This window comes from Trachurus japonicus, chromosome 14, assembly GCF_045865225.1.
Source record: "Trachurus japonicus isolate A0001 chromosome 14, Traja_1.0".
Lineage (NCBI taxonomy): Eukaryota > Metazoa > Chordata > Actinopteri > Carangiformes > Carangidae > Trachurus > Trachurus japonicus.
In genome coordinates, this window is record NC_140920.1 from 7,471,168 (window position 1) to 7,498,860 (window position 27,693).

At 43.9% G+C, this 27,693-nt stretch overlaps 4 protein-coding genes across 6 annotated transcripts; all 4 read right to left on the reverse strand.

Annotated features, from left to right (window-relative positions):
- Positions 1–8,286: 8,286 nt before the first annotated feature.
- On the reverse strand, positions 8,287–10,033 carry LOC146974156 (complement C1q tumor necrosis factor-related protein 6-like). Its single transcript, XM_085797257.1, has 4 exons — positions 9,760–10,033; positions 9,494–9,547; positions 9,282–9,413; positions 8,287–8,690 (listed from the first exon to the last, which is right to left on the reverse strand). Exons 1-4 carry the CDS (start codon positions 9,941–9,943, stop codon positions 8,416–8,418), a joined length of 645 nt encoding a protein of 214 aa, XP_085653383.1. The 5' UTR covers positions 9,944–10,033; the 3' UTR covers positions 8,287–8,415.
- Positions 10,034–13,455: 3,422 nt separating this feature from the next.
- On the reverse strand, positions 13,456–15,812 carry LOC146974157 (complement C1q-like protein 4). 2 transcript variants are annotated; one of them, XM_085797254.1, is made up of 4 exons: positions 15,623–15,812; positions 14,049–14,123; positions 13,835–13,966; positions 13,456–13,740 (listed from the first exon to the last, which is right to left on the reverse strand). In XM_085797254.1, exons 1-4 carry the CDS (start codon positions 15,801–15,803, stop codon positions 13,463–13,465), a joined length of 666 nt encoding a protein of 221 aa, XP_085653380.1. In that variant the 5' UTR covers positions 15,804–15,812; the 3' UTR covers positions 13,456–13,462. The 2 variants fall into 2 exon arrangements, with proteins under 2 accessions (XP_085653380.1, XP_085653379.1); XM_085797253.1 differs by having other exon boundaries at positions 14,049–14,132.
- A 2,795-nt stretch (positions 15,813–18,607) lies between these two features.
- LOC146974158 (complement C1q tumor necrosis factor-related protein 6-like) lies at positions 18,608–19,270 on the reverse strand. Its single transcript, XM_085798930.1, has 2 exons — positions 19,174–19,270; positions 18,608–19,101 (listed from the first exon to the last, which is right to left on the reverse strand). Exons 1-2 carry the CDS (start codon positions 19,268–19,270, stop codon positions 18,827–18,829), a joined length of 372 nt encoding a protein of 123 aa, XP_085655056.1. The 3' UTR covers positions 18,608–18,826.
- A 1,249-nt stretch (positions 19,271–20,519) lies between these two features.
- LOC146974159 (complement C1q-like protein 3) lies at positions 20,520–27,693 on the reverse strand. 2 transcript variants are annotated; one of them, XM_085797256.1, is made up of 4 exons: positions 27,504–27,693; positions 21,833–21,886; positions 21,621–21,752; positions 20,520–21,031 (listed from the first exon to the last, which is right to left on the reverse strand). In XM_085797256.1, the coding sequence occupies exons 1-4, from the start codon at positions 27,673–27,675 to the stop codon at positions 20,757–20,759; spliced, it is 633 nt and encodes a 210-aa protein (XP_085653382.1). In that variant the 5' UTR covers positions 27,676–27,693; the 3' UTR covers positions 20,520–20,756. The 2 variants fall into 2 exon arrangements, with proteins under 2 accessions (XP_085653382.1, XP_085653381.1); XM_085797255.1 differs by lacking the exon at positions 27,504–27,693 and adding an exon at positions 22,099–22,370.

A 27,693-nucleotide genomic window follows, 5' to 3' on the forward strand; every position in this document is an offset into this window, starting at 1 on the left:
ACGTGCTTGTGACCTGCCTGGGTGACGTCACGGTCGAAGCTGTTGCACAGCGATTAAGCGGCGATCGAAACTCATGACGTCGCCGCGGGGTCCGACTCTGCAGTGGAAACACGGCCACTGAGAGGGCCGAGTGAGAGGACGGTTCCTGTAGAAGTTCCTACCCCCTCCCTTTACCAGGAACTCCTGCAGTGGAAACACGGCTTATTGCTATACCTAATTCGGGGTCATCCCTATGTTCCCCGGGTCCTAAGTTCCACACCTTGTATGTTTCCCGCTTTTCCCCAAAAGGGTCCTATGTTCCCCACTGTGTATGTGGATCATAGGACCCTATTTTTGTAAAAAGATCCTATGATCCCCAGTATGTATTGCGACTGGGGAACAGTCCCTTTTGGGGAAAAACGGGAGAACATAGGACCCTTTTGCAAAAAGAACATAGGTGCGCTCCTGCCGCCATGTACACTTTAAGAGTAGAGAATGGAAGACCGTTTTGTTGTAGACTGTGAAGGAAGCACATGATAGTCCTGACAAAATGGATCATCACCCCGCTCTGCTCACCAGTGCTGAAATACTTTCCATTTGTATGAGTACAGAGTCCTGGTGGAGGGAGCTCTGATATTTTGGATTACCTCTACAACCTCTAGAGGTAACCCTTCCCCTAACAAGCGCTCCCGCTCAGGGGCCAGAAAACTAGCTTCCACCGTTTCTGAATGGAGAACCATAGTGGACAGTGAGCTGTGTCTCATGAAGCGAAATCTACTTCTGTTGAAATGATCCCAGATACTCTCCACAACCTGCGAGTGGAGAGGCCAGTCTGCTTTTCAGGGTCGGCCCCTCAATAACAGGTCTACTGTTGTGAATGTGCGAGGCCCACAGGGACCGTCGGCTGTGAGCCCACATCAGAACTTGTGATGCCGCCTGGTGCATTGCTTGAGATGAAACCCCACCCTGACGGTTGATATACGGAACCGTTGCTGTGTTGTCGGATCAGGACGTGTCTCCAACATTGATGTGTCGCTTCTCGTGTCGTGTTCACCGCAGCGCCTGTTGACTGTTTGCCCCTCGCAGACTGCTCCCCAACCATATGTAGGCTATTACCCTTTTTTAAGGTCCGTTCCAGCCAAGGTGACAGCGTGCTGTCGATGGCTGAGGCGTGCGGATAACCACGCCGCTGTCTTTACAGGAGTGACCCGTGATGTTTGAGAGACACAGTTTGATAAAAAAAAACGTCCTGGCCTCAATTGATGCTCCGTTTTTGGGACTGGGCAGGGGGTCGTAGTTTCTACATGTACTAAATCATAAATGTGTGCTTGTGTGTGAACATGTCCCAGCGCCACGCAGAGTTTCAGGCTCATTCTTTTCAATGCCCTGGCGCTCATATCTGTGAGTGGCAGATGGGCATGGTGACGCACAGGGAATGACACTTGAAGCACTGTGAAAGTTCATTATGTCCGTATGGAATAATTAGTTTCCCTTTTTCTTTTTCAAGACAAGTTGTTTTTTCTCATACCTTTTTGTTGACGGTTTCGGCGTTTTCTTCCGCCTTCATCAGAACTGTCACCGTGATGTCAGACGGTGATGTGCTTTATCAGCTGGAAGAAAATGCCGAAACTGTCAACAAAAAGGTATGAGAAAAAACTACTTGTCTTGAAAAAGAAAAAAGGAAACTAATGACACTTAAAGCAACTGTGGTGAATGAGAATGATTGGTGAACTAGTTATGCAGCATTCATGTCGATCGTGTCCAATTTCCTTTTCAGTGTTATCAGAGGTCAGTGTGACGGCCCAATAACATGGTGACCCCTGAAAAACAAGACAACGCTTCATCATATGACAAGAGGAACAACACATAAGCCTCACAGTGAAGTATGAGGAACAGATTGTTGTTATTTTAAAGCTGCTTTACCAACCACCAACCTGGCCAAATACGGATTTGGCGGTTGGTTTGGCCGACCCATATTTTCTGAGGAGTCCCATTTTAAAATAACACATCAATAGAGCAATATCAATATCAATGCAGTCCAACAAAGTACAGGGACTCACACATAAGAGAGAAGTTTTCATAATTTGTACAGGGTTTAGATTTAGGCATATTTTGATAACAATTTTTGTTTTAATCTCTTCCAAAAAAATTAAAAAAAATAATATATAGCATATATAAAAATAATAAAAAAGAATATCCAAAGGCATAACTGTACACATATCCTAAACTTCATCTCCTGTGCAAAATGGTGTTAGGCCGCGTTCAGACTGCCAGCAAAAATCAGATTTTTAGCCCCTCCAGATTGGAACCGGATGACTCTTTTGAAGTCTGAACAGTCCCAAATCACATGAAATCCGATTTTTGCAAAACGGATCGAAACCACCTCCGGGAGGTAGTTTCAAATCGCATTTGGACAGATGCGTCTCAGTCTGAACAGCTCCAAACACTCAGATCGGTTTTCACTGTCCGTGACGTCACTCTCCGCGGCACTCACTGTGTTAGAGGTCCCGTGAGCTCCAGTTAAATATCCATTTCCTTCTTGTTACTTTTCTTTTATGCAAACTACCGTGTTGTCGGCGACAGGAGTGACGGCGACGGTGAGCTCCCAGCTCTGGGGGTGCTGGAGTTTCCCGCCTCTGTGGCTACACACACACACACACACACACACACACACACACACACACACCAGTCTCCGGTACACGTACACGTACACACACACACACCAGGCAGGCTGAGGTTGAAACCAAGGGGGCAGTTGTCGGTCTGAGAAGTGAAGCTCACTTCCGCGTTAAAAAAACTGCAATCCCCTCGGCTTCCTCTGGGGGCTGGTGTCAGAAGGGAGCATTCTCCATAGACCCCCATGTTAAAATCGCCGACTTTACATCCTCAATAAACATGTTAAAAGCCTGGTGTCAGAACGTTTTTTCGTCTCAATCGATAGTTTCTACCCCCGCACACACTCTGAGGGGGGTGAATTTTTTTTTAACTCTACCGTTTTACTGTTATTAGGTTAAAACTCTGGCCAATTAGGGCGTGGAAACGTTGAGTGACAGGTCCGAGCAGCTCCGTGGACAGCTGCTTCGAGGCCAGTGGGCGGGTTCTCGGCCGGCCAATCCAACATGGCGCTGTTCAGGCCGCCATATTGGAGTCACAAAAACGACTCCCCAAAACCAATGGGTGACGTCACGGGTGCTACGTCCATTCTTTTTACAGTCTATGGTTGAAACTAGCAGGGTAGTGTGGCTGCAGCACCGGGCAGATCACTGTGCTGCAGCCAGAGTAGCCGCCGCGTGCGCGAGGCAAAGCCTGTCACATACGGCGTAGCCTCCGCTCCGACGACGTTGCTACAGCAACCTGTCAGATGGGTCAATAATGTGGCTGTAATGGTAAATTTGAATATTCCTTTGTTGTAATCACTTGTGACGTCCCCACCCCCAGCTTTCCCTCCAACTTATTGTGCGTTCACACCAAAAGCTTCCAAAGCGTCAAAAACGCTCGAGGGTGGGCGTCAGACAAGACAGCTCCCAAAACGGCAAATATTTTCAGCCGCTTTGGCCGCTCGTCACGTGACTGACGTCAAAGTTCGATCGCGCTGGTCATTGGGGAGCCGAAATACGCTTTTCGCTTTTCCAAAACTCCTCGTTGTCCCTTTAAACCTGGCTCAACTTCTCATCATTTGGACGCTTTGGAAGCTTTGGACGCTTTGGAAGCGCGGCGACGCCTGTTGACGCTTTGGACGCTCGGTGTCGCCGGGCTCTCATTGAAAATGAATTGACTTCCGGCGTTTTTGACGCTTTGGAAGCTTTTGGTGTGAACGCACAGTAAGGTATCAGATCTTCTTTTGTTTGTTACCCATTTGTATTTTAATGTCTAGACCTTGTAATTGCATTTCAAGTTTCAGAGACACCCAACCTCTCATTTCCTCATGATATACTCAAACCCTTTTGTATTTTAAATTGCGTTGATTAGACCTCTTAATCACACTCCAGGATGTCGGTGCCAATACGTGTGAAAAGATATCCTGAGTAGGGGGCTGACCCCTGCAGCAGACAAAGGGGTGTGGATTATACCTGAGGGGGCGTTCCTCAAGTATAAATGTTTAGGTCTCTCCATTGTCTTTGTCTTTTCTTTACCATCACCCACTTGGGCATGAACTGACCTTTCCTTGCAAGGAAATAAAATCATGTCCGCCGGCGAAGTCTCTATTTCATTATTCACCAACAGCAAACGGCTTAAAATTTCCACGACATGGCTCAGTCTGAACAGAGCCAAATGCGATTTGGACACTTGCTAAAAACAGTGTGGACAGTCAGCCCTAAAAATATGTATGAGATATGAGAAGGAATCAGATTTGAATCAGATTTGCCTGCAGTCTGAACGCGGCCTAAATCTTGTCCATTCAGTGACTCCTACCTTTGCCTCCCTCTCCAGCTCTGCAGCACAGCACCACCCTGAGGACATTTTGTTCAATGCAGTCTAATACACAGTTTCCTCTCTCTGTTTCAGCGAGGGTCAAAGGTCAAGCAAAAGGATTACCACCTTTGTTTTCTGTGTCTAATGTTATTTCACAGGGGAACAAAAATAAATGAGTACATTAAGATGTAAATTATTTTATTCAAATTACAGAGAATCAGAAAAACCCATCACTTTAAGCTTTGAAAAAGAAACAGAAAAGACACAGCATAACATTATTGTCTATTAATGTCGTAGTGATCCTGGTGAAAAACATCAGGGAAACGCTCTCTCTTCACATAGGGAAAATCAGATGACCACTGAAGGTGGTATGGTGGTTTTGATTGTCAAATATATGGCTATGGCTCCACAAAAGGACAAACACGACGTCTCCGACCTCCAGCAGCAGTGAAACACTTTGAGTCGCGCTCCCAAAACCACTTGACTGCTGTGTCGCAATAAAAATGTGGTTTGTGTTCTTGACCAACACACCAGATGTGCCACCAGCACCACGTGCATTCATGTGCCACTCAAAGTGATAAACTCCTCTCACAGGTGCAGTGAAGACACCTGTGGGAACATTTTGCCAAGTTTGTTGATCACAGTGACTTTTAAACAAAGCAGAAAATGAAACACTTATTGTTAATATTTTAGAGTTCAGTACCTGTCTTGGGATTGTAGGCACCTCCGATGTTTGTGAAGACATTTTTGAAGATCAGAGTGGTGTGTTCTTTGAAGCCTCCAAACTGCGCTTCACCCTCAGCCAGCAGAGAGGCGGAGAAAGCCACCTGTCGGACTGATGGAGAGGACTCACTTTTATTTCTTGTACTATGTGTACAGAGGACAAGTTCTAAATAAAAGGTAACAGAACAAAACTATACCTTTCAGATTTGTCTTCAGTATGTTGATGTCGGTCTGTTGTCTCTTCACTGCAACCTCCTGCTTTTCCAGTTTTGCTGCGTACACAAAAAGAGCACAGACAGCTTTGAGAGAGAGAGAGTTTCTTCTTGTCATGGACCTGAGTTTGCTGCCACACAGTGGGTCGGTTTTTTGTTAATTTGGCTTCTTGTTTCTTGGTTTCTTTAGTCCCTTTGGTGTTGTCTGTCTTGTCTTAGTGTTATGTCCTTTTGTGGGTCCCTGTTTTATTTAAAAGTTCTGTGTTGTGTCATGGTCTGTGTCTATTATGTCAAGCTAAATCCTGCTTCAGGCTATTAGGTCAGAGTTGTCACAGCTCAGTGTAACAAAACTCATTTTACATCTCCAGCCCTAATTTCCTGTTTTATTTTGAAGTCCTTGTCTTGTCTTCCTGTGTGCTCCCTGCTCTTGATTACCAATGTGTCTCACCTCTGTTAAATACACCACCTGTGTCTTGTTCCCTCATGTATTTAACCTCAGTGTCTCCCTTTGTCTTTGTCGGTTCATTGTCGTGTGTCGTGTGTCGTTCCATGGTGCGTCTCCTACGTTCCTGTGTCACGTCGAGCTGGTAATTAAAGCCTTTGTGTTCTTTGAAATATGCATTTGGGTCCTGCATCCCACCTACCTGACACTTCTGCACCAGTGAGTTTGTAAAAATCAAAATCAGTGGTTAACATTGTACTCATTAGCCTCTTAGATGATGCAGGATTTGTTTTATTTTTTGTTTTTTAAATGCCCATGTGTGCCTTAAACGATCTCTAAGTCTGGTTTAGCAGGCAACACTGTCACAGGAAGGACCTTTATTTAGATGCACCTGTATCTGACTGTTACCGTACCTTGGTTCTCCTTTTGTAGGGACGTCATCCTCTCCTTCAGTTGGGCCAGTGAGGCGGTCATCTCTCTCAGCACAGCGTGGATGTCCTGTGGCGCGTACTCTTCGCTTATCTGCAAGTTAACCTGACCTGTGGCGGAGACGGAGCAGAGCAGCAGCAGCAGGAACACAGATGCAGCGACCTTCATCCTTCACACTGGAAAATGTCCACTGTCAATACGTTTGTGTGCAACAAAACCCCTGTGTATTCTTTATATAGGGAAGCAGAAAGAGGTATCTGAGGTAGGAGGTAGGATGTCTGAGATGTTTACGGGAAGTTACACCTCATCGTACAACAAGAAAAACAACATATAGGCCTGATGGTGACGTATATGGAACAGACTGTTGTTATTACAAAGCTCCTTCACTAACTGATGTGCGTCAATATTGGTATGATAACACAAAATTAACAAGAAAACAGTTTGTTATCAAACAACATTTTTCTATTCATCATATTTTGTAAGAGGATGTTCATTCTGTTTCAGACATCAGATTAGTCAAATATAAACGATACGAGTACTTTTCTTATTACGTTACTTTGCAAAATAACACAGCCTACACTATTACTCATCTTAAAATAACATCTATTATGAAGACTGTTTCTATAATTAGCCTAAAGCATCCTAGGATTATCCCATAGATAGAGCATAAAAAATATCAACAATACAGTCCTTTTTTGATCTTTGATTTGATTTTGATCAGAGTTTTTGTTTAAATCTCATCCAACACTGGGCCACGGCAGACTCTGTCATATCAAGGTTATAAAAGCTCACATAGGTGTGTGGAGTGGTCCAAGAGGCGGCTGCACACACATCCTCCACTGAGATACAATGCCTAGGAGACAGCATGAACTGGACACAGGCTATGTAATCTCTCATCCTCCTCTGATATTTAAGGGGGAGGGGAAAACTTTAACGACAGGTTAATGACAGTGGACTTGAACCCAGCTGTAACAACCTTAAGTTGGAACAGGGTCAGGACGCAGAGTCGCTCTCCTATTATCACGGGAAAATGTAAGGCAAGACTGATGGACAGACAAAGCTGCCAAACTTCCCACCTGTTTCGCTGAAACTACTGCCACTAACAGGGCTGTTTTTTAGCAATAACATTTGTAGCCCCCCTACTAGAGGCTCCATTGGGGCTAACGCATGCCTTGCATAAACCATGAGGTTGGCTGTCGGAGGCTTGCCATCTATCCTCACATGGCAAACCGTTTCTGAATGGAGAACCATAGTGGACAGTGAGCTGTGTCTCATGAAGCGAAATCTAGGCTACTTATGCCCGTCGAAATGATCCCAGATACTCTCCACAACCTGCGAGTGAAGAGGCCAGTCTGCGGGTAAGCATGGCGCTGTCTTTACAGGAGCGACCTGTGACTACAGCTGTGTGAGAGACACAGTTTGATAAAAACGTTGTGGCCTCAATTGATGCTCCGTTTTTGGCCCTGACGGTCGTTTGTGGGATTAGGCAGGGGGCCGTAGTAACTACAGGTGCTAAATCGTGAATGTGTGCTTGTGTGTGAACATGTCCCAGCTCCACACGGAGTTTCAGGCTCATTCTTTTCAATGCCCTGGTGCTCATATCTGTGAGTGGCAGTTGGGCATGGTGACTTACAGGGAATGACACTTACAGTAAAGGAACTGTGGTGTATGAGACTGGTTGGTGAACTAGTCATGCAGCATTCATGTCGATCATGTCCAATTTTCTTTTCCGTGTTATCAAAGGTCAGTGTGACGGATCTAGAATATCTAAAGGCATAACTGTGCACATATCCTAAAATTCATCTCATGTGCAAAATGGTGAATAGTGTGTAAATCTTGTCCATTCAGTGACCCCTATACCTTTGCCTCCCTCTCCAGCTCTGCAGCACAGCACCACCCTGAGGACATTTAGTTCAATGCAGTCTAATACACAGTTTCCTCTCTCTGTTTCAGTGAGGGTCAAAGGTCAAGCAAAAGGATCAATTGCTGAAGGGCCCACCACCTTTATTGTCTGTTTCTAGTGTTATTTCACAGGGGAACAAAAATTGATGAATACATTAAGATGTAAATTGATTTATTCAAATGACAGAGAATCAAATTACAGAGAATCAGAAAAACCCATCACTTTAAGCTTTGAAAGAAACACCATAACATTATTGTCAATTAATGTCATATAGATCGAGGTGAAAAACATCTATAGAGGGAGTGTTTCCCTCCTTACATCGTGAAAATCAGATGACCACTGAAGGTGGTATGGTGGTTTTGATTGTCATATGTCTTGTTTTCCTTCCACAAACGCACAAACACAATGTCTCCAGCCTCCAGCAGCAGTGAAGCACCTTGAGACGAGCTCGCAAAATGTTGTGACTGATTCTCATATGCGGCAAAAATGTGGTTTGTGTTCTTGACCAACACAGCAGCTGTTCTAAATCCATGCGCGCCGATGTGCCACTCAAAGTGATAAGCTCCTCTCACAGGTGCAGTGAAGACACCTGTGGGAACATTTTGCCAAGTTTGATGATCACAGTGACTTTTAAACAAAGCAGAAACGGAAACACTTATTGTTAAAGGGATAGTTCAACATTTTGGCAAATTGCCATAATCCCTATAGTCATAGCAGTAGGTTCGTTACCTTTAATTGTCGGTGCAAGCTATTTTTAGAATGGCCGAGCCGAACCGCGAGCTGCTTAGTGGTACGCTACGGAGGCTAATGGCATTTCTTGGTTTCCCTCATCAAATTTGTTGCAGTTTTCCAGCAAGCAGTCTCTGCATTTACCTCTAAAACAACTCTGTCTCATAACGTTCTGTTATTATCTCAGAGCGTGGTGAATGTGCGGGTCACAACTTGTCCACCAGAGTGTTTTGGAGTTGTTGGATTGTGTATTTGATGAGGGAAATCAAGAAATCCCATTAGCCTCCATAGCGTAGCTCTGAGCAGCTCGCGGCTCTGCTCCACCATTCTAAAAATAGCTTGCACAGACAAATTAAGGTAACGAACCTACTCCTAAAACTATAAGGATTATGGCAATGGGCCAATTTGCCAAAATGTTGAACTATCTCTTTAATATTTCAGAGTTCAGTACCTGTGTTGGGATTGTAGGCACCTCCGATGTTTGTGAAGACATTTTTGAAGATCAGAGTGGTGTGTTCGTTGAAGGCTCCAATAGTCGCTTCACCATCAGCCAGCAGAGAGGCGGAGAAAGCCACCTGTCGGACTGATGGAGAGGACTCACTTTTATTTCTTGTGTGTGTACAGACAACAAGTTCTAAATAAAAGGTCATAAAAAAACTATACCTTTCAGATTTGTCTTCAGTATGTTGATGTCGCTCTGTTGCTTTTCCAGTTTTGCTGCGTACACAAAAAGAGCACAGACAGTTTTGAGAGAGAGAGAGTTTCTTCTGCACCCGTGAGTTTGTAAAAATCTAAATCACTATACTCATTAACCTTAAAGATGATGCAGGATTTGTTTTGTTTTTTAACAACACTGTCATGGGGAAGACGGCCAACCTCCATCATATCCTACTTTATTTAGATGCACCTGTATCTGACTGTTACTGTACCTTGGTTCTCCTGTTGTAGGGACGTCATCCTCTCCTTCAGTTGGGCCAGTGAGGCGGTCATCTCTCTCAGCACAGCGTTGATGTCCTGTGGCACGTACTCTTCGCTTATCTGCAAGTCAGCCTGACCTGTGGTGGAGACGGAGCAGAGCAGCAGCAGCAGGAACACAGATGCAGCGACCTTCATCTTTCACACTGGAAATGTTCGCAGTCAATAACTTTGTCTGCAACCAAAGCCCTGGTGGTCTTTTTATAGGGGAAATCTGGGAAATCACTTTCACTGAAAGAATGCCCCAAAAAACAGGAAACACAAGATGACACCTCATAATACAATAAGGGAAGCAACGCCTAGACTTCAAGTATGAGGAACAGAGTGTTCTTCTGTCTATTTATTTTAAAGAACTTTGATTGCCACATGCCCAAAAAACAGAAAACACAAGATGACACCCCATAATACAATAAGAGAAGCAACGCCTAGACTTCAAGTATGAGGAACAGAGTGTTCTTCTGTCTATTTTAAAGAACTTCTCTCTAAGTCCTCTTCATTGTGTTAATGCAAATCTACAGAAGCGTATTGCATTCACTTGAATAATAATTTAAAAATCCTGTTTTTCTGAGTAATTTATTTTTTGGTTTGTTTTTTCTGACTAATTATAGTAATTTTTTTTCTGACTTAGCTATTGAGATTTCAAAATCCTGTGAGAAGCTCCCACCTGCAAGTAACATAAGGACTGATTTCAAAATAAAGCTGCCACATCAGACTGCTCTGATATTTTCTGAGTAACAAAGGAGCTTCCTTTTATATTGCTTAGCATACATCCATGGATATACAGTTATGTGGGTTTGGCAGTTAGTTTGGCCGATCCATATCTTCTTGGGAGTCCCATTTTAAAATAACATCTATTATGAAGACTGTTTCTATAACTAGCCTAAAGCACACTAGGATTATAGAGCATATAAATATCAATACAGTCCTTTTTTGATCTTTGATTTGATTGTTTTTGTTTAAATCTCATCCAAAACTGGGCCACGGCAGACTCTGTCATATCAAGGTTATAAACCTCACAAAGGTGTATGGAGTGGTCCAAGAGGCAGCTGCACACACATCCTCCACTGATATACCATGTAACAATGCCCAGGAAGTAACCACACTCCTAGTAGAGTGGAGTCAGCCAAGGTGATAGATGGCCTGGGGTTCATAACAAACAAACAGCTGATCAGAGCACCGAAAGGCTCTGGTTCCCTCTACATAGATGGAGAGAGCATGAACTGGACACAGGCTATGTAATCTCTCATCCTCCTCTGATATTTAAGGGGGAGGGGGAAACTTTAACGACAGGTTAATGACAGTGGACTTGAACCCAGCTGTAACAACCTTAGGTTGGAACAGGGTCAGGACGCAGAGTCGCTCTCCTATTATCACGGGAAAATGTAAGGCAAGACTGATGTACAGACAAAGCTGCCAAACTTCCCACCAGTTTCGCTGAAACTACTGCCACTAACAGGGCTGTTTTTTAGCAATAACATTTGTAGCCCCCCTACTAGAGGCTCCAATGTGGATCTTCATCCAGAACCGTAGCTAAATCCCAATGAAGGGTTAGAGATGGGTTAGTACAACTAACAGACAGCTTGCATAAACCCTGAGGCTGGCTGTCGGAGGCTTGCCATCTATCCTCACATGGCAAGCTGAGATGGCAGCCAGGTGAGTGGAGAATGGAAGACCCTTTTGTTGTAGACTGTGAAGGAAGCACAGGATAGTCCTGACGAAATGGATCATCACCCCGCTCCGCTCACCAGTGCCCAAATACTTTCCACTTGCAGAGTCCTGGTGGAGGGAGCTCTGATATTTTGGATTACCTCTACAACTTCTAGAGGTAACCCCTTCCCCTAACAGGCGCTCCCACTCAGGGGCCAGAAAACTAGCTTCCACCGTTTCTGAATGGAGAACCATAGTGGACAGTGAGCTGTGTCTCATGAAGCAAAATCTAGGCTACTTATGCCCGTCGAAATGATCCCAGATACTCTCCACAACCTGTGAGTGAAGAGGCCAGTCTGCGGGTAAGCATGGCGCTGTCTTTACAGGAGCGACCCGTGACGACAGCTGTGTGAGAGACACAGTTTGATAAAAACGTTCTGGCCTCAATTGATGCTCCGTTTTTGGCCCTGACGGTCGTTTGTGGGATTAGGCAGGGGGCCGTAGTAACTACAGGTACTAAATCGTGAATGTGTGCTTGTGTGCGAACATGTCCCAGCTCCACACGGAGTTTCAGGCTCATTCTTTTCAATGCCCTGGCGCTCATATCTGTGAGTGGCAGATGGGCATGGTGACGCAAAGGGAATGACACTTACAGTAAAGGAACTGTGGTGTATGAGAATGGTTGGTGAACTAGTTATGCAGCATTCTGGCAAATTGCCATAATCCCTATAGACCTTTTCAGAGAGTATAAACAAATACAGGTGTTACCAAGGATACTAATTAAGGCTCCATTCCATTTAGTGTACCAGAGCGTTTTCTAATGAGCCACACCTGTCTTTGTTTATACTCCCTGAAAAGGTCTATAGTCATAGCAGTAGGTTCGTTACCTTTAATTGTCGGTGCAAGCTATTTTTAGAACGGCCAAGCCACGAGCTGCTCAGTGCTACGCTACGGAGGCTAATGGGATTTTCCGGCAAGCGGTCTCTGCATTTACCTCTAAAACAACTCTGTCTGGTAACGTTGTGTTATTATCTCATAGCGTGGTGAATGTGCAGGTCACAACTTGTCCACCAGAGTGTTTTGGAGTTGTTGGATTGTGTATTTGATGAGTTTGATGAGGGAAACCAAGAAATCCCATGAGCCTCCGTAGCGTAACTCTGAGCAGCTCGCGGCTCTGCCCACCGTTCTAAAAATAGCTTGCACCGACAAATTAAGGTAACGAACCTACTCCTAAAACTGTAAGGATTATGGCAATGGGCCAATTTGCCAAAATGTTGAACTATCCCTTTAATATTTTAGAGTTCAGTACCTGTGTTGGGATTGTAGGCACCTCCGATGTTTGTGAAGACATTTTTGAAGATCAGAGTGGTGTGTTCCTTGAAGCCTCCAATAGTCGCTTCACCCTCAGCCAACAGAGAGGCTGAGAAAGCCACCTGTCGGACTGATGGAGAGGACTCACTTGTGATGCCGCCTGGTGCATTGCTTGAGATGAAACCCCACCCTGACGGTTGATATACGGAACCGTTTTGATAACAAGTTTTGTTTTAATCTCTTTAAAACTGTGCACATATCCTAAAATTCATCTCCCGTGCAAAATGGTGAATAGGGTGTAAATCTTGTCCATTCAGTGACTCCTATACCTTTGCCTCCCTCTCTCAGGGTGGTGCTGTGCTGCAGAGCTTGCAGCACAGCACCACCCTGAGGACATTTAGTTCAATGCAGTCTAATACACAGTTTCCTCTCCCTGTTTCAGTGGGGGTCAAAGGTCAAGCAAAAGGTTCAATTGCTGAAGACCCTACAACCTTTATTTTCTCTGTCTAATGTTATTTCACAGGGGAACAAAAATTAATGAATACATTAAGGTGTAAATTATTTTATTCAAATTACAGAGAATCAGAAAAACCCATCACTTTAAGCTTTGAAAAAGAAACAGAAAAGACACAGCGTGACATTATTGTCTATTAAATTCGTAGTGATCCAGGTGAAAAACATCAGGGAAACGCTCTCTCTTTACAAAGGGAAAATCAGATGACCACTGAAGGTGGTATGGTGGTTTTGATTGTCAAATGTCTTGGTATGTACCCACAAACGGACAAACACGACGTCTCCGACCTCCAGCAGCAGTGAAGCACCTTGAGACGAGCTCCCAAAACCACTTGACTGACTATCATGTGCACTAAAAATGTGGTTTGTGTTCTTGACCAACACACCAGATGTGCCACCAGCACCATGTACATTCATGTGCCACTCAAAGTGATAAGCTCCTTTCACAGGTGCAGTGAAGACACCTGTGGGAACATTTTGCCAAGTTTGATGATCACAGTGACTTTTAAACAAAGCAGAAAATTAAACACTTATTGTTAATATTTTAGAGTTCAGTACCTGTCTTGGGATTGTAGGCACCTCCGATGTTTGTGAAGACATTTTTGAAGATCAGAGTGGTGTGTTCCTTGAAGCCTCCAATAGTCGCTTCACCCTCAGCCAGCAGAGAAGCTGAGAAAGCCACCTGTCGGACTGATGGAGAGGACTCACTTTTATTCCTTGTGTGTGTACAGATGACAAGTTCTAAATAAAAGGTAACAGAAAAAAACTATACCTTTCAGATTTGTCTTCAGTATGTTGATGTCGGTCTGTTGTCTCTTCACTACAACCTCCTGCTTTTCCAGTTTTGCTGCGTAGCCTACACAAAAAGAGCACAGACAGCTTTGAGAGAGAGAGAGTTTCTTCTTGTCACTTCTTCGACCTGAGTTTGCCGCCACACAGTGGGTCGGTTTTTTGTTAATTTGGCTTCTTGTGTCTTGGTTTCTTTAGTCCCTTTGGTGTTGTCTGTCTTGTCTTAGTGTTATGTCCTTTTGTGGGTCCCTGTTTAGTTTAGTTCCTGTTTTTCTGTGTTGTGTCATGGTCTGTGTCTTTGTCCTAGTTTCCTGTTTTATTTTGAAGTCCTTGTCTTGTGTTCCTGTGTGCTCCCTGCTCTTGATTACCAATGTGTCTCACCTCTGTTAAATACACCACCTGTGTCTTGTTCCCTCATGTATTTAACCTCAGTGTCTCCCTTTGTCTTTGTCGGTTCATTGTCGTGTGTCGTGTGTCGTTCCATGGTGTGTCTCCTACGTTCCTGTGTCACGTCGAGCTGGTAATTAAAGCCTTTGTTTTCTTTTGTCATAACATGGTGTTTTGAACCAGCCTTAGTGTGTTTTGGACAACAGTGTCAGTGCACCTGAACGCACCATGAGGAGCTGGAGGTGACAGCTGCATTAAATTAACTAATCAGTGTGGAGTGGTATGAAGACTGTGTTTCAGAGATTCAGTGTGAAGACTGGCTGTGAAGAGGAGGCTGCTGTGCTGTGCTGTGCTGGACTGGACTGTGTTGGGCAGAAGAGGACTCCCCCCACTTACCTGGAACCCCCACCCCCCCCCCCCCCACAGAGGATCACTGGCACCCTAAAGAAGAGGAAAGTTGGATACTTTTCCATGTTCACCTCTCTCTGGTTCTAACTCTCTCCTAGAAATCAACAGGTTGGAGGAGAGCAAGCTCAACAAAGGCTGAGGCATCAAACGGTGTAGTACTGCGGAAGGAGTGGGCCCCTTCCCCCTTGGAGTTCTACTAAAGCCTCATGATGAGAGGAATCTAACAAGAGTCGAGGTAACGAGACCTCTGTCTTATCAATTTTGGTTTTTATTATAAACCATCTCCTGGACTTGTTTTAAATCTGTGCTGTGTCCTTTTAGGAATAGATTGTCCTGCTGCCCCTCCCCTGATTGAAGGCCGTGCTGCATCTTAAATCCAGCCCAACAGAAATGCACATTCTATTGTGAATAAACAGTGTCTCCCCTTTTATTCCAACTTGTGTCTTGTTATTTTAACTCAACGTGGTTCCCAACCAATCCAAGTTCTAGAACCTTTTAAACTTTTAAGCTTTTATTCCTAATTGTGTGGTGTGACACTTTGAAATATGTGTTTGGGTCCTGCATCCCACCTACCTGACACGTCTGCACCAGTGAGTTTGTAAAAATCAAAATCAGTGGTTAGCCTCTAAGATGATGCAGGATTTGTTTTGTTTTTTAAATGCCCATGTGTGCCTTAAACGATCTCTAAGTCTGGTTTAGCAGGCAACACTGGCACAGGAAGGACCTTTATTTAGATGCACCTGTATCTGACTGTTACCGTACCTTGGTTCTCCTTTTGTAGGGACGTCACCTTCTCCTTCAGTTGGGCCAGTGAGGCGGTCATCTCTCTCAGCACAGCGTGGATGTCCTGTGGCACGTACTCTTCGCTTATCTGCAAGTTAACCTGACCTGTGGCGGAGACGGAGCAGAGCAGCAGCAGGAACACAAATGCAGCGACCTTCATCCTTCACACTGGAAAATGTCCACTGTCAATACGTTTGTGTGCAACAAAACCCCTGTGTATTCTTTATATAGGGAAGCAGAAAGAGGCATCTGAGGTAGGAGGTAGGATGTCTGAGATGTTTACGGGAAGTTACACCTCATCGTACAACAAGAAAAACAACATATAGGCCTGATGGTGACGTATATGGAACAGACTGTTGTTATTACAAAGCTCCTTCACTAACTGATGTGCGTCAATATTGGTATGATAACACAAAATTAACAAGAAAACAGTTTGTTATCAAACAACATTTTTCTATTCATCATATTTTTTAAGAGGATGTTCAATCTGTTTCAGACATCAGTTTAGTCAAATATAAACGATACAAGTACTTTTCTTATTATGTTACTTTGCAAAATAACACAGCCTACACTATTACTCATCTTAAAATAACATCTATTATGAAGACTGTTTCTATAATTAGCCTAAAGCATCCTATGGATTATCCCATAGATAGAGCATAAAAATATCAACAATACAGTCCTTTTTTGATCTTTAATTTGATTTTGATCAGAGTTTTTGTTTAAATCTCATCCAACACGTGGGACACGGCAGACTCTATCATATCAAGGTTATAAAAGCTCACATAGGTGTGTGGAGTGGTCCAAGAGGCAGCTGCACACACATCCTCCACTGAGATAGCTTGTAACAATGCCCAGGAAGTAACCACACTCCTAGTAGAGTGGAGTCAGCCAAGGTGATAGATGGTCTGGGCCTGGGGTCCATAACAAACAAACAGCTGATCAGAGCACCGAAAGGCTCTGGTTCCCTCTACATAGATGGAGACAGCATGAACTGGACACAGGCTATGTAATCTCTCATCCTCCTCTGATATTTAAGGGGGAGGGGGAAACTTTAACGACAGGTTAATGACAATGGATTTGAACCCAGCTGTAACAACCTTAAGTTGGAACAGGGTCAGGACGCAGAGTCGCTCTCCTATTATCATAGGAAAATGTAAGGCAAGACTGATGTACAGACAAAGCTGCCAAACTTCCCACCAGTTTCGCTGAAACTACTGCCACTAACAGGGCTGTTTTTTAGCAATAACATTTGTAGCCCCCCTACTAGAGGCTCCAATGTGGATCTTCATCCAGAACCGTAGCTAAATCCCAATGAAGGGTTAGAGATGGGTTAGTACAACTAACAGACAGCTTGCATAAACCCTGAGGCTGGCTGTCGGAGGCTTGCCATCTATCCTCACATGGCAAGCTGAGATGGCAGCCAGGTGAGTGGAGAATGGAAGACCCTTTTGTTGTAGACTGTGAAGGAAGCACAGGATAGTCCTGACGAAATGGATCATCACCCCGCTCCGCTCACCAGTGCCCAAATACTTTCCACTTGCAGAGTCCTGGTGGAGGGAGCTCTGATATTTTGGATTACCTCTACAACCCCTAGAGGTAACCCTTCCCCTCGCAGACTGCTCCCCAACCATATGCATGACCCTTTTTTAAGGTCCATTCCAGCCAAGGTGACAGCGTGCTGTCGATGGCTGAGCCGTGCCGGTAAGCACAGCGCTGTGTTTACAGGAGTGACCCGTGATGACAGCTGTTTGAAAGACACAGTTTGATAAAAAAAAAAGGTCCTGGTCTCAATTGATGCTCCGTTTTTGGGACTGGGCAGGGGGTCGTAATCATGAATGTGTGCTTGTGTGTGAACATGTCCCAGCTCCACATTGAGTTTCAGGCTCATTCTTTTCAATGCCCTGGCGCTCATATCTGTGAGTGGCAGATGGGCATGGTGACGCACAGGGGATGACACTTAAAGGTGAATGAGAATGATTGGTGAACTAGTTATGCAGCATTCATGTTGATCGTGTCCAATTTCCTTTTCCGTGTTATCAAAGGTCAGTGGGACGGTCCAATAACATGGTGACCCCCTCCCGGGAAAAATCAGGTCTTCCTCAGCTTCTTGCCTCTCACGGCCCGCTGCGCGCTGGGATAGCGTTTCTGGGAGGATGAGCATGGTGCGAGGGACTGGAGCTTGAACAAGTCTCACGCCGTGGGGACCAGGCTCTCTGTGGCATGAGATTGTGCAGCGCAACTGACTCTTTTTGCCTGCTCAGGCTCTTTGTCCAGCGTTGACCACAAAAGCTTTAACGGGTGTGTGGCTCTTCGCAGAAGTGGGGTTGGCCCGCTCCAATGGTCCCTTCTTGTTATGTGTGAAGACCACTCGAAGCATGGCTTAATTCCTCCATTTTAACTGGAAGACTTCCCAAAAAAGCAGGAAAAACAAGATGAAACCTCATCATATGACAAGAGGAACAACACATAAGCCTCACAGTGAAGTATGAGGAACAGACTGTTGTTATTTCAAAGCTGCTTCACTCACCACAAACCCGGCCAAATATGGGTTTGGTGGTTGGTTTGGCCGACCCATGGTTTCTGAGGAGTCCCATTTCAAAATAACACATCAATAGAGCAATATCAATATCAATGCAGTCCAACAAAGTACAAGGACTCACACATACATATACGAGAGAAGTTTTCATAATTTGTACAAGGTTCAGACTTAGGCATATTTTTTTAATCTCTTAAAAAAAATATCTAAAGGCATAACTGTAGGCTACACATATCCTAAACTTCATCTCCTGTGCAAAATGGTGAATAGGGTGTAAATCTTGTCCATTCAGTGACTCCTACCTTTGCCTCCCTCTCCAGCTCTGCAGCACAGCACCACCCTGAGGACATTTTGTTCAATGCAGTCTAATACACAGTTTCCTCTCTCTGTTTCAGCGAGGGTCAAAGGTCAAGCAAAAGGATCAATTGCTGAACACCCTACCACCTTTATTTTCTGTTTCTAGTGTTTTTTCTCAGGGGAACAAAAGTTGATGAACACATTAAAATGTAAATTCATTTATTCAAATGACAGAGAATCAGAAAAACCCATTACTTTAAGCTTTGAAAGAAACACCATAACATTATTGTCAATTAATGTACTAATATAGATCGAGGTGAAAAACATCAGAGGGAGTGTTTCCCTCCTTACATCGCGAAAATCAGATGACCACTGAAGGTGGTATGGTGGTTTTGATTGTCATATATCTTGTTTTGCTTCCACAAACGGACAAACACAATGTCTCCAGCCTCCAGCAGCAGTGAAGCACCTTGAGACGAGCTCGCAAAATGTTGTGACTGATACTCATATGCAGCAAAAATGTGGTTTGTGTTCTTGACCAACACAGCAGCCGTGGGAACTCCGAACGCGCCAATGTGCCACTCAAAGTGATAAGCTCCTCTCACAGGTGCAGTGAAGACACCTCTGGGAACATTTTGCCAAGTCTGATGATCACAGTGACTTTTAAATTATATTATATTTCAGAGTTCAGTACCTGTCTTGGGATTGTAGGCACCTCCGATGTTTGTGAAGACATTTTTGAAGATCAGAGTGGTGTGTTCCTTGACTTCTAAGCAAATTGTGGAACCCATGAAGTAGAGCATCTGTCCAGACACTCCTTCAGTTCCAAACAAGGCACACATACAAAGAAGAATACATAATGGTAATAACAAGAACATTAAGGAGTATAATATACTACACTCCTCTGATATTTAAGGGGGAGGGGAAAACTTTAATGACAGGTTAATGACAGTGGATTTGAACCCAGCTGTAACAACCTTAAGTTGGAACAGGGTCAGGATGCAGAGTCGCTCTCCTATTATCACGGGAAAATGTAAGGCAAGACTGATGTACAGACAAAGCTGACAAACTTCCCACCAGTTTCGCTGAAACTACTGCCACTAACAGGGCTGTTTTTTAGCAATAACATTTGTAGCCCCCCTACTAGAGGCTCCAATGTGGATCTTCATCCAGAACCGTAGCTAAATCCCAATGAAGGGTTAGAGATGGGTTAGTACAACTAACGGGCGCCTTGCATAAACCATGAGGCTGGCTGTCGGAGGCTTGCCATCTATCCTCACATGGCAAACCGTTTCTGAATGGAGAACCATAGTGGACAGTGAGCTGTGTCTCATGAAGCGAAATCTAGGCTACTTATGCCCGTCGAAATGATCCCAGATACTCTCCACAACCTGCGAGTGAAGAGGCCAGTCTGCAGGTAAGCATGACGCTGTCTTTACAGGAGCGACCTGTGACTACAGCTGTGTGAGAGACACAGTTTGATAAAAACGTTCTGGCCTCAATTGATGCTCCGTTTTTGGCCCTGACGGTCGTTTGTGGGATTAGGCAGGGGACCGTAGTAACTACAGGTACTAAATCGTGAATGTGTGCTTGTGTGTGAACATGTCCGATCTCCACACGGAGTTTCAGGCTCATTCTTTTCAATGCCCTGGCGCTCATATCTGTGAGTGGCAGTTGGGCATGGTGACGCAAAGGGAATGACACTTACAGTAAAGGAACTGTGGTGTATGAGAATGGTTGGTGAACTAGTTATGCAGCATTCATGTCGATCATGTCCAATTTCCTTTTCCGTGTTATCAAAGGTCAGTGTGACGGATCTAGAATATCTAAAGGCATAACTGTGCACATATCCTAAAATTCATCTCATGTGCAAAACGGTGAATAGTGTGTAAATCTTGTCCATTCAGTGACTCCTACCTTTGCCTCCCTCTCCAGCTCTGCAGCACAGCACCACCCTGAGGACATTTAGTTCAATGCAGTCTAATACATAGTTTCCTCTCTCTGTTTCAGCGAGGGTCAAAGGTCAAGCAAAAGGATCAATTGCTGAACACCCTACCATCTTTATTTTCTGTTTCTAGTGTTTTTTCACAGGGGAACAAAAATTGATGAACACATTAAGATGTAAATTCATTTATTCAAATGACAGAGAATGGAATTACAGAGAATCAGAAAAACCCATCACTTTAAGCTTTGAAAGAAACACCATAACATTATTGTCAATTAATGTACTAATATAGATCGAGGTGAAAAACATCTATAGAGGGAGTGTTTCCCTCCTTACATCGCGAAAATCAGATGACCACTGAAGGTGGTATGGTGGTTTTGATTGTCATATGTCTTGTTTTCCTTCCACAAACGCACAAACACAATGTCTCCAGCCTCCAGCAGCAGTGAAGCACCTTGAGACGAGCTCGCAAAATGTTGTGACTGATTCTCATATGCAGCAAAAATGTGGTTTGTGTTCTTGACCAACACAGCAGCTGTGTTAACTCCATGCGCGCCGATGTGCCACTCAAAGTGATAAGCTCCTCTCACAGGTGCAGTGAAGACACCTGTGGGAACATTTTGCCAAGTTTGATGATCACAGTGACTTTTAAACAAAGCAGAAACGGAAACACTTATTGTTAAAGGGATAGTTCAACATTTTGGCAAATTGCCATAATCCCTATAGTCATAGCAGTAGGTTCGTTACCTTTAATTGTCGGTGCAAGCTATTTTTAGAATGGCCGAGCCGAACCGCGAGCTGCTTAGTGGTACGCTACGGAGGCTAATGGCATTTCTTGGTTTCCCTCATCAAATTTGTTGCAGTTTTCCAGCAAGCAGTCTCTGCATTTACCTCTAAAACAACTCTGTCTCATAACGTTCTGTTATTATCTCAGAGCGTGGTGAATGTGCGGGTCACAACTTGTCCACCAGAGTGTTTTGGAGTTGTTGGATTGTGTATTTGATGAGGGAAATCAAGAAATCCCATTAGCCTCCATAGCGTAGCTCTGAGCAGCTCGCGGCTCTGCTCCACCATTCTAAAAATAGCTTGCACAGACAAATTAAGGTAACGAACCTACTCCTAAAACTAAGGATTATGGCAATGGGCCAATTTGCCAAAATGTTGAACTATCTCTTTAATATTTCAGAGTTCAGTACCTGTGTTGGGATTGTAGGCACCTCCGATGTTTGTGAAGACATTTTTAAAGATCAGAGTGGTGTGTTCGTTGAAGGCTCCAATAGTCGCTTCACCATCAGCTAGCAGAGAGGCTGAGAAAGCCACCTGTCGGACTGATGGAGAGGACTCACTTTTATTTCTTGTGTGTGTACAGACAACAAGTTCTAAATAAAAGGTCATAAAAAAACTATACCTTTCAGATTTGTCTTCAGTATGTTGATGTCGCTCTGTTGCTTTTCCAGTTTTGCTGCGTACACAAAAAGAGCACAGACAGTTTTGAGAGAGAGAGAGTTTCTTCTGCACCCGTGAGTTTGTAAAAATCTAAATCACTATACTCATTAACCTTAAAGATGATGCAGGATTTGTTTTGTTTTTTAACAACACTGTCATGGGGAAGACGGCCAACCTCCATCATATCCTACTTTATTTAGATGCACCTGTATCTGACTGTTACTGTACCTTGGTTCTCCTGTTGTAGGGACGTCATCCTCTCCTTCAGTTGGGCCAGTGAGGCGGTCATCTCTCTCAGCACAGCGTTGATGTCCTGTGGCACGTACTCTTCGCTTATCTGCAAGTCAGCCTGACCTGTGGTGGAGACGGAGCAGAGCAGCAGCAGCAGGAACACAGATGCAGCGACCTTCATCTTTCACACTGGAAATGTTCGCAGTCAATAACTTTGTCTGCAACCAAAGCCCTGGTGGTCTTTTTATAGGGGAAATCTGGGAAATCACTTTCACTGAAAGAATGCCCAAAAAACAGGAAACACCAGATGACACCCCATAATACAATAAGAGAAGCAACGCCTAGACTTCAAGTATGAGGAACAGAGTGTTCTTCTGTCTATCTATTTTAAAGAACTTTAAATGTTCCTCTCTAAGTCCTCTTCATTGTGTTAATGCAAATCTACAGAAGCGTATTGCATTCACTTGAATAATAATTTAAAAATCCTGTTTTTCTGAGTAATTTATTTTTTGGTTTGTTTTTTCTGACTAATTATAGTAATTTTTTTTCTGACTTAGCTATTGAGATTTCAAAATCCTGTGAGAAGCTCCCACCTGCAAGTAACATAAGGACTGATTTCAAAATAAAGCTGCCACATCAGACTGCTCTGATATTTACAAGTAACAAAGGACCTTTCATTGCTTAGCATACATCCAGGGATATGCTCCACAAAAAATACAGTTATGTGGGTTTGGCAGTTAGTTTGGCCGATCCATATCTTCTTGGGAGTCCCATTTTAAAATAATATCTATTATGAAGACTGTTTCTATAACTAGCCTAAAGCACACTAGGATTATAGAGCATATAAATATCAATACAGTCCTTTTTTGATCTTTGATATGATTGTTTTTGTTTAAATCTCATCCAACACTGGGCCCGGCCACGGCAGACTCTGTCATGTCAAGGTTATAAACCTCACAAAGGTGTATGGAGTGGTCCAAGAGGCAGCTGCACACACATCCTCCACTGAGATGGCTTGTAACAATGCCCAGGAAGTAACCACACTCCTAGTAGAGTGCAGTCAGCCAAGGTGATAGATGGCCTGGGGTTCATAACAAACAAACAGCTGATCAGAGCACCGAAAGGTTCTGGTTCCCTCTACATAAATGGAGAGAGCATGAACTGGACACAGGCTATGTAACCTCTCATCCTCCTCTGATATTTAAGGGGGAGGGGAAAACTTTAACGACAGGTTAATGACAGTGGACTTGAACCCAGCTGTAACAACCTTAGGTTGGAACAGGGTCAGGACGCAGAGTCGCTCTCCTATTATCACGGGAAAATGTAAGACAAGACTGATGTACAGACAAAGCTGCCAAACTTCCCACCAGTTTCGCTGAAACTACTGCCACTAACAGGGCTGTTTTTTAGCAATAACATTTGTAGCCCCCCTACTAGAGGCTCCAATGTGGATCTTCATCCAGAACCGTAGCTAAATCCCAATGAAGGGTTAGAGATGGGTTAGTACAACTAACAGACACCTTGCATAAACCATGAGGCTGGCTGTCGGAGGCTTGCCATCTATCCTCACATGGCAAGCTGAGATGGCAGCCAGGTGAGTGGAGAATGGAAGACCCTTTTGTTGTAGACTGTGAAGGAAGCACATGATAGTCCTGACGAAATGGATCATCACCCCGCTCCGCTCACCAGTGCCCAAATACTTTCCACTCGTATGAGTACAGAGTCCTGGTGGAGGGAGCTCTGATATCTTGGATTACCTCTACAACCTCTAGAGGTAACCCTTCCCCTAACTGGCGCTCCCGTTCAGGGGCCAGAAAACTAGCTTCCACCGTTTCTGAATGGAGAACCATAGTGGACAGTGAGCTGTGTCTCATGAAGCAAAATTTAGGCTACTTATGCCCGTCGAAATGATCCCAGATACTCTCCACAACCTGTGAGTGAAGAGGCCAGTCTGCGGGTAAGCATGGCGCTGTCTTTACTGGAGCGACCCGTGATGAGAGCTGTGTGAGAGACACAGTTTGATAAAAACGTTCTGGCCTCAATTGATGCTCCGTTTTTGGCCCTGACGGTCGTTTGTGGGATTAGGCAGGGGGCCGTAGTAACTACAGGTACTAAATCGTGAATGTGTGCTTGTGTGCGAACATGTCCGATCTCCACACGGAGTTTCAGGCTCATTCTTTTCAATGCCCTGGCGCTCATACTGTATCTGTGAGTGGCAGATGGGCATGGTGACGCAAAGGGAATGACACTTACAGTAAAGGAACTGTGGTGTATGAGAATGGTTGGTGAACTAGTTATGCAGCATTCTGGCAAATTGCCATAATCCCTATAGACCTTTTCAGAGAGTATAAACAAATACAGGTGTTACCAAGGATACTAATTAAGGCTCCATTCCATTTAGTGTACCAGAGCGTTTTCTAATGAGCCACACCTGTCTTTGTTTATACTCCCTGAAAAGGTCTATAGTCATAGCAGTAGGTTCGTTTCCTTTAATTGTCGGTGCAAGCTATTTTTAGAACGGCCAAGCCACGAGCTGCTCAGTGCTACGCTACGGAGGCTAATGGGATTTTCCGGCAAGCGGTCTCTGCATTTACCTCTAAAACAACTCTGTCTGGTAACGTTGTGTTATTATCTCATAGCGTGGTGAATGTGCAGGTCACAACTTGTCCACCAGAGTGTTTTGGAGTTGTTGGATTGTGTATTTGATGAGTTTGATGAGGGAAACCAAGAAATCCCATGAGCCTCCGTAGCGTAACTCTGAGCAGCTCGCGGCTCTGCCCACCGTTCTAAAAATAGCTTGCACTGACAAATTAAGGTAACGAACCTACTCCTAAAACTGTAAGGATTATGGCAATGGGCCAATTTGCCAAAATGTTGAACTATCCCTTTAATATTTTAGAGTTCAGTACCTGTGTTGGGATTGTAGGCACCTCCGATGTTTGTGAAGACATTTTTGAAGATCAGAGTGGTGTGTTCGTTGAATAATCCAATAGTCGCTTCACCATCAGCCAACAGAGAGGCTGAGAAAGCCACCTGTCGGACTGATGGAGAGGACTCACTTTTATTCCTTGTGAGTGTACAGACGACAAGTTCTAAATAAAAGGTAACAGAAAAAACTATACCTTTCAGATTTGTCTTCAGTATGTTGATGTCGCTCTGTTGTCTCTTCACTACAACCTCCTGCTTTTTCAGTTTTGCTGCGTACACAAAAAGAGCACAGACAGCTTTGAGAGAGAGAGAGTTTCTTCTGCACCAGTGAGTTTGTAAAAATCTAAATCACTATACTCATCAGCTTCTAAGATGATGCAGGATTTGTTTTGTTTTTTAACAACACTGTCATGGGGAAGACGGCCGACTTCCATCATATCCTACTTTACTTAGATGCACCTGTATCAGAGTGTTCTTCTGTTTCTCTACTTTAAAGAACTTTGATTTCCACAGAACGAATGCCCAAAAAACAGGAAACTCAAGATGACACCTCATAATACAATAAGAGAAACAACGCCTATACTATAGGCTTCAAGTATGAGGAATGGAGAACCATAGTGGACAGTGAGCTGTGTCTCATGAAGCGAAATCTACTTATGTCTGTTGAAATGATCCCAGATACTCTCCACAACCTGCGAGTGGAGAGGCCAGTCTGCTTTTCAGGGTCGGCCCCTCAGTAACAGGTCTACTGTTGTGAATGTGCGAGGCCCACAGGCCCACAACAGAACTTGTGATGCCGCCTGGTGCATTGCTTGAGATGAAACCCCACCCTGACGGTTGATATACGGAACCGTTTTGATAACAAGTTTTGTTTTAATCTCTTTAAAAAAAAAAAATAGAATATAGACAGAATATCTAAAGGCATAACTGTGCACATATCCTAAAATTCATCTCCCGTGCAAAATGGTGAATAGGGTGTAAATCTTGTCCATTCAGTGACTCCTATACCTTTGCCTCCCTCTCCAGCTTTGCAGCACCACCCTGAGGACATTTAGTTCAATGCAGTCTAATACACAGTTTCCTCTCCCTGTTTCAGTGGGGGTCAAAGGTCAAGCAAAAGGTTCAATTGCTGAAGACCCTACAACCTTTATTTTCTCTGTCTAATGTTATTTCACAGGGGAACAAAAAATAATGAATACATTAAGGTGTAAATTATTTTATTCAAATTACAGAGAATCAGAAAAACCCATCACTTTAAGCTTTGAAAAAGAAACAGAAAAGACACAGCGTGACATTATTGTCTATTAAATTCGTAGTGATCCAGGTGAAAAACATCAGGGAAACGCTCTCTCTTTACAAAGGGAAAATCAGATGACCACTGAAGGTGGTATGGTGGTTTTGATTGTCAAATGTCTTGGTATGTATCCACAAACGGACAAACACGACATCTCCGACCTCCAGCAGCAGTGAAGCACCTTGAGACGAGCTCCCAAAACCACTTGACTGACTCTCATGTGCACTAAAAATGTGGTTTGTGTTCTTGACCAACACACCAGCTGTGCCACCACCACGTACATTCATGTGCCACTCAAAGTGATACACTCCTCTCACAGGTGCAGTGAAGACACCTGTGGGAACATTTTGCCAAGTTTGTTGATCACAGTGACTTTTAAACAAAGCAGAAAATGAAACACTTATTGTTAATATTTCAGAGTTCAGTACCTGTCTTTGGATTGTAGGCACCTCCGATGTTTGTGACGACATTTTTAAAGATCAGAGTGGTGTGTTCTTTGAAGCCTCCAACCTGCGCTTCACCCTCAGCCAGCAGAGAGGCTGAGAAAGCCACCTGTCGGACTGATGGAGAGGGCACACGTCAGTGTTTTAGATCACCACCAGTGAGTTTGTAAAAATCACAAATCAGTAAACGGCTCAGAATTCAAATCCACAGTCCATATTAGTTATTTTAATTTTAAAGGTTGGGAGATAATTTTGTAAAACAGTGAAAGATTCTCCATGTGCATCTCAACATACATCATGGAAAAGTGAATTTATTTCAATAGTTCTACACAAATAGTGAAGGCCATACTACATTATAGAGATTCATTACACAATGACTGAAATATTTTATGTCTTTATTTCTTTTAAATTGTAATGATTATGACTTACATTTAATGAAAAACCCCAAATTCAGTAAATCAAGAAATTAGAATCTCGTGATAAAGTGCACTATTGGTACCTAATGGTGTCACACTCTAATCCAAACACCTGCAAAGGTTTCCTTTAAATCTGGTTCAGTAGATGACACTATCATGGGGAAGGCAAGGCAAGGCAATTTTATTTGTATAGCCCGTTTTTACAAACAGTTTGTCTCAAAGGGCTTTACATGGCATCATAACAACATCCTCTGCCCTTAGATGGCCAACCTCCATCATATCCTACTTTATTGAGATATCTGTATCTGAATGTGACTGTACCTTGGTTCTCCTTTTGTAGGTATGACACCTTCTCCTTCAGTTGGGCCAGTGAGGCGGTCATCTCTCTCAGCACAGCGTTGATGTCCTGTTTGTTTACCTGCAAGTCAGCCTGACTTGTGGTGGAGATGGAGCAGAGCAGCAGCAGCAGGAACACAGATGCAGCGACCTTCATCCTTCACACTGGAAATGT

Coding starts and splice junctions, on each gene's coding strand:
- LOC146974156 (XM_085797257.1), bottom strand. CDS start 9,943: ATGAAGGTCGCTGCATCTGTGTTCCTGCTGCTGCTGCTCTGCTCCGTC. Junction 9,414..9,493: donor ACTGAAGACAAATCTGAAAG/GTATAGTTTTTT, acceptor CCTCTCCATCAG/TCCGACAGGTGGCTTTCTCC. Junction 8,691..9,281: donor TGCCTACAATCCCAACACAG/GTACTGAACTCT, acceptor ATGTTCCCACAG/GTGTCTTCACTGCACCTGTG.
- LOC146974157 (XM_085797253.1), bottom strand. CDS start 15,803: ATGAAGGTCGCTGCATTTGTGTTCCTGCTGCTGCTCTGCTCCGTCTCC. Junction 14,133..15,622: donor CCTACAAAAGGAGAACCAAG/GTACGGTAACAG, acceptor CTTTTTGTGTAG/GCTACGCAGCAAAACTGGAA. Junction 13,741..13,834: donor TGCCTACAATCCCAAGACAG/GTACTGAACTCT, acceptor ATGTTCCCACAG/GTGTCTTCACTGCACCTGTG.
- LOC146974158 (XM_085798930.1), bottom strand. CDS start 19,270: ATGGGTTCCACAATTTGCTTAGAAGTCAAGGAACACACCACTCTGATC. Junction 19,102..19,173: donor TGCCTACAATCCCAAGACAG/GTACTGAACTCT, acceptor ATGTTCCCAGAG/GTGTCTTCACTGCACCTGTG.
- LOC146974159 (XM_085797255.1), bottom strand. CDS start 22,282: ATGAAGGTCGCTGCATCTGTGTTCCTGCTGCTGCTGCTCTGCTCCGTC. Junction 21,887..22,098: donor CCTACAACAGGAGAACCAAG/GTACAGTAACAG, acceptor TTGTGTACGCAG/CAAAACTGGAAAAGCAACAG. Junction 21,753..21,832: donor ACTGAAGACAAATCTGAAAG/GTATAGTTTTTT, acceptor CCTCTCCATCAG/TCCGACAGGTGGCTTTCTCA.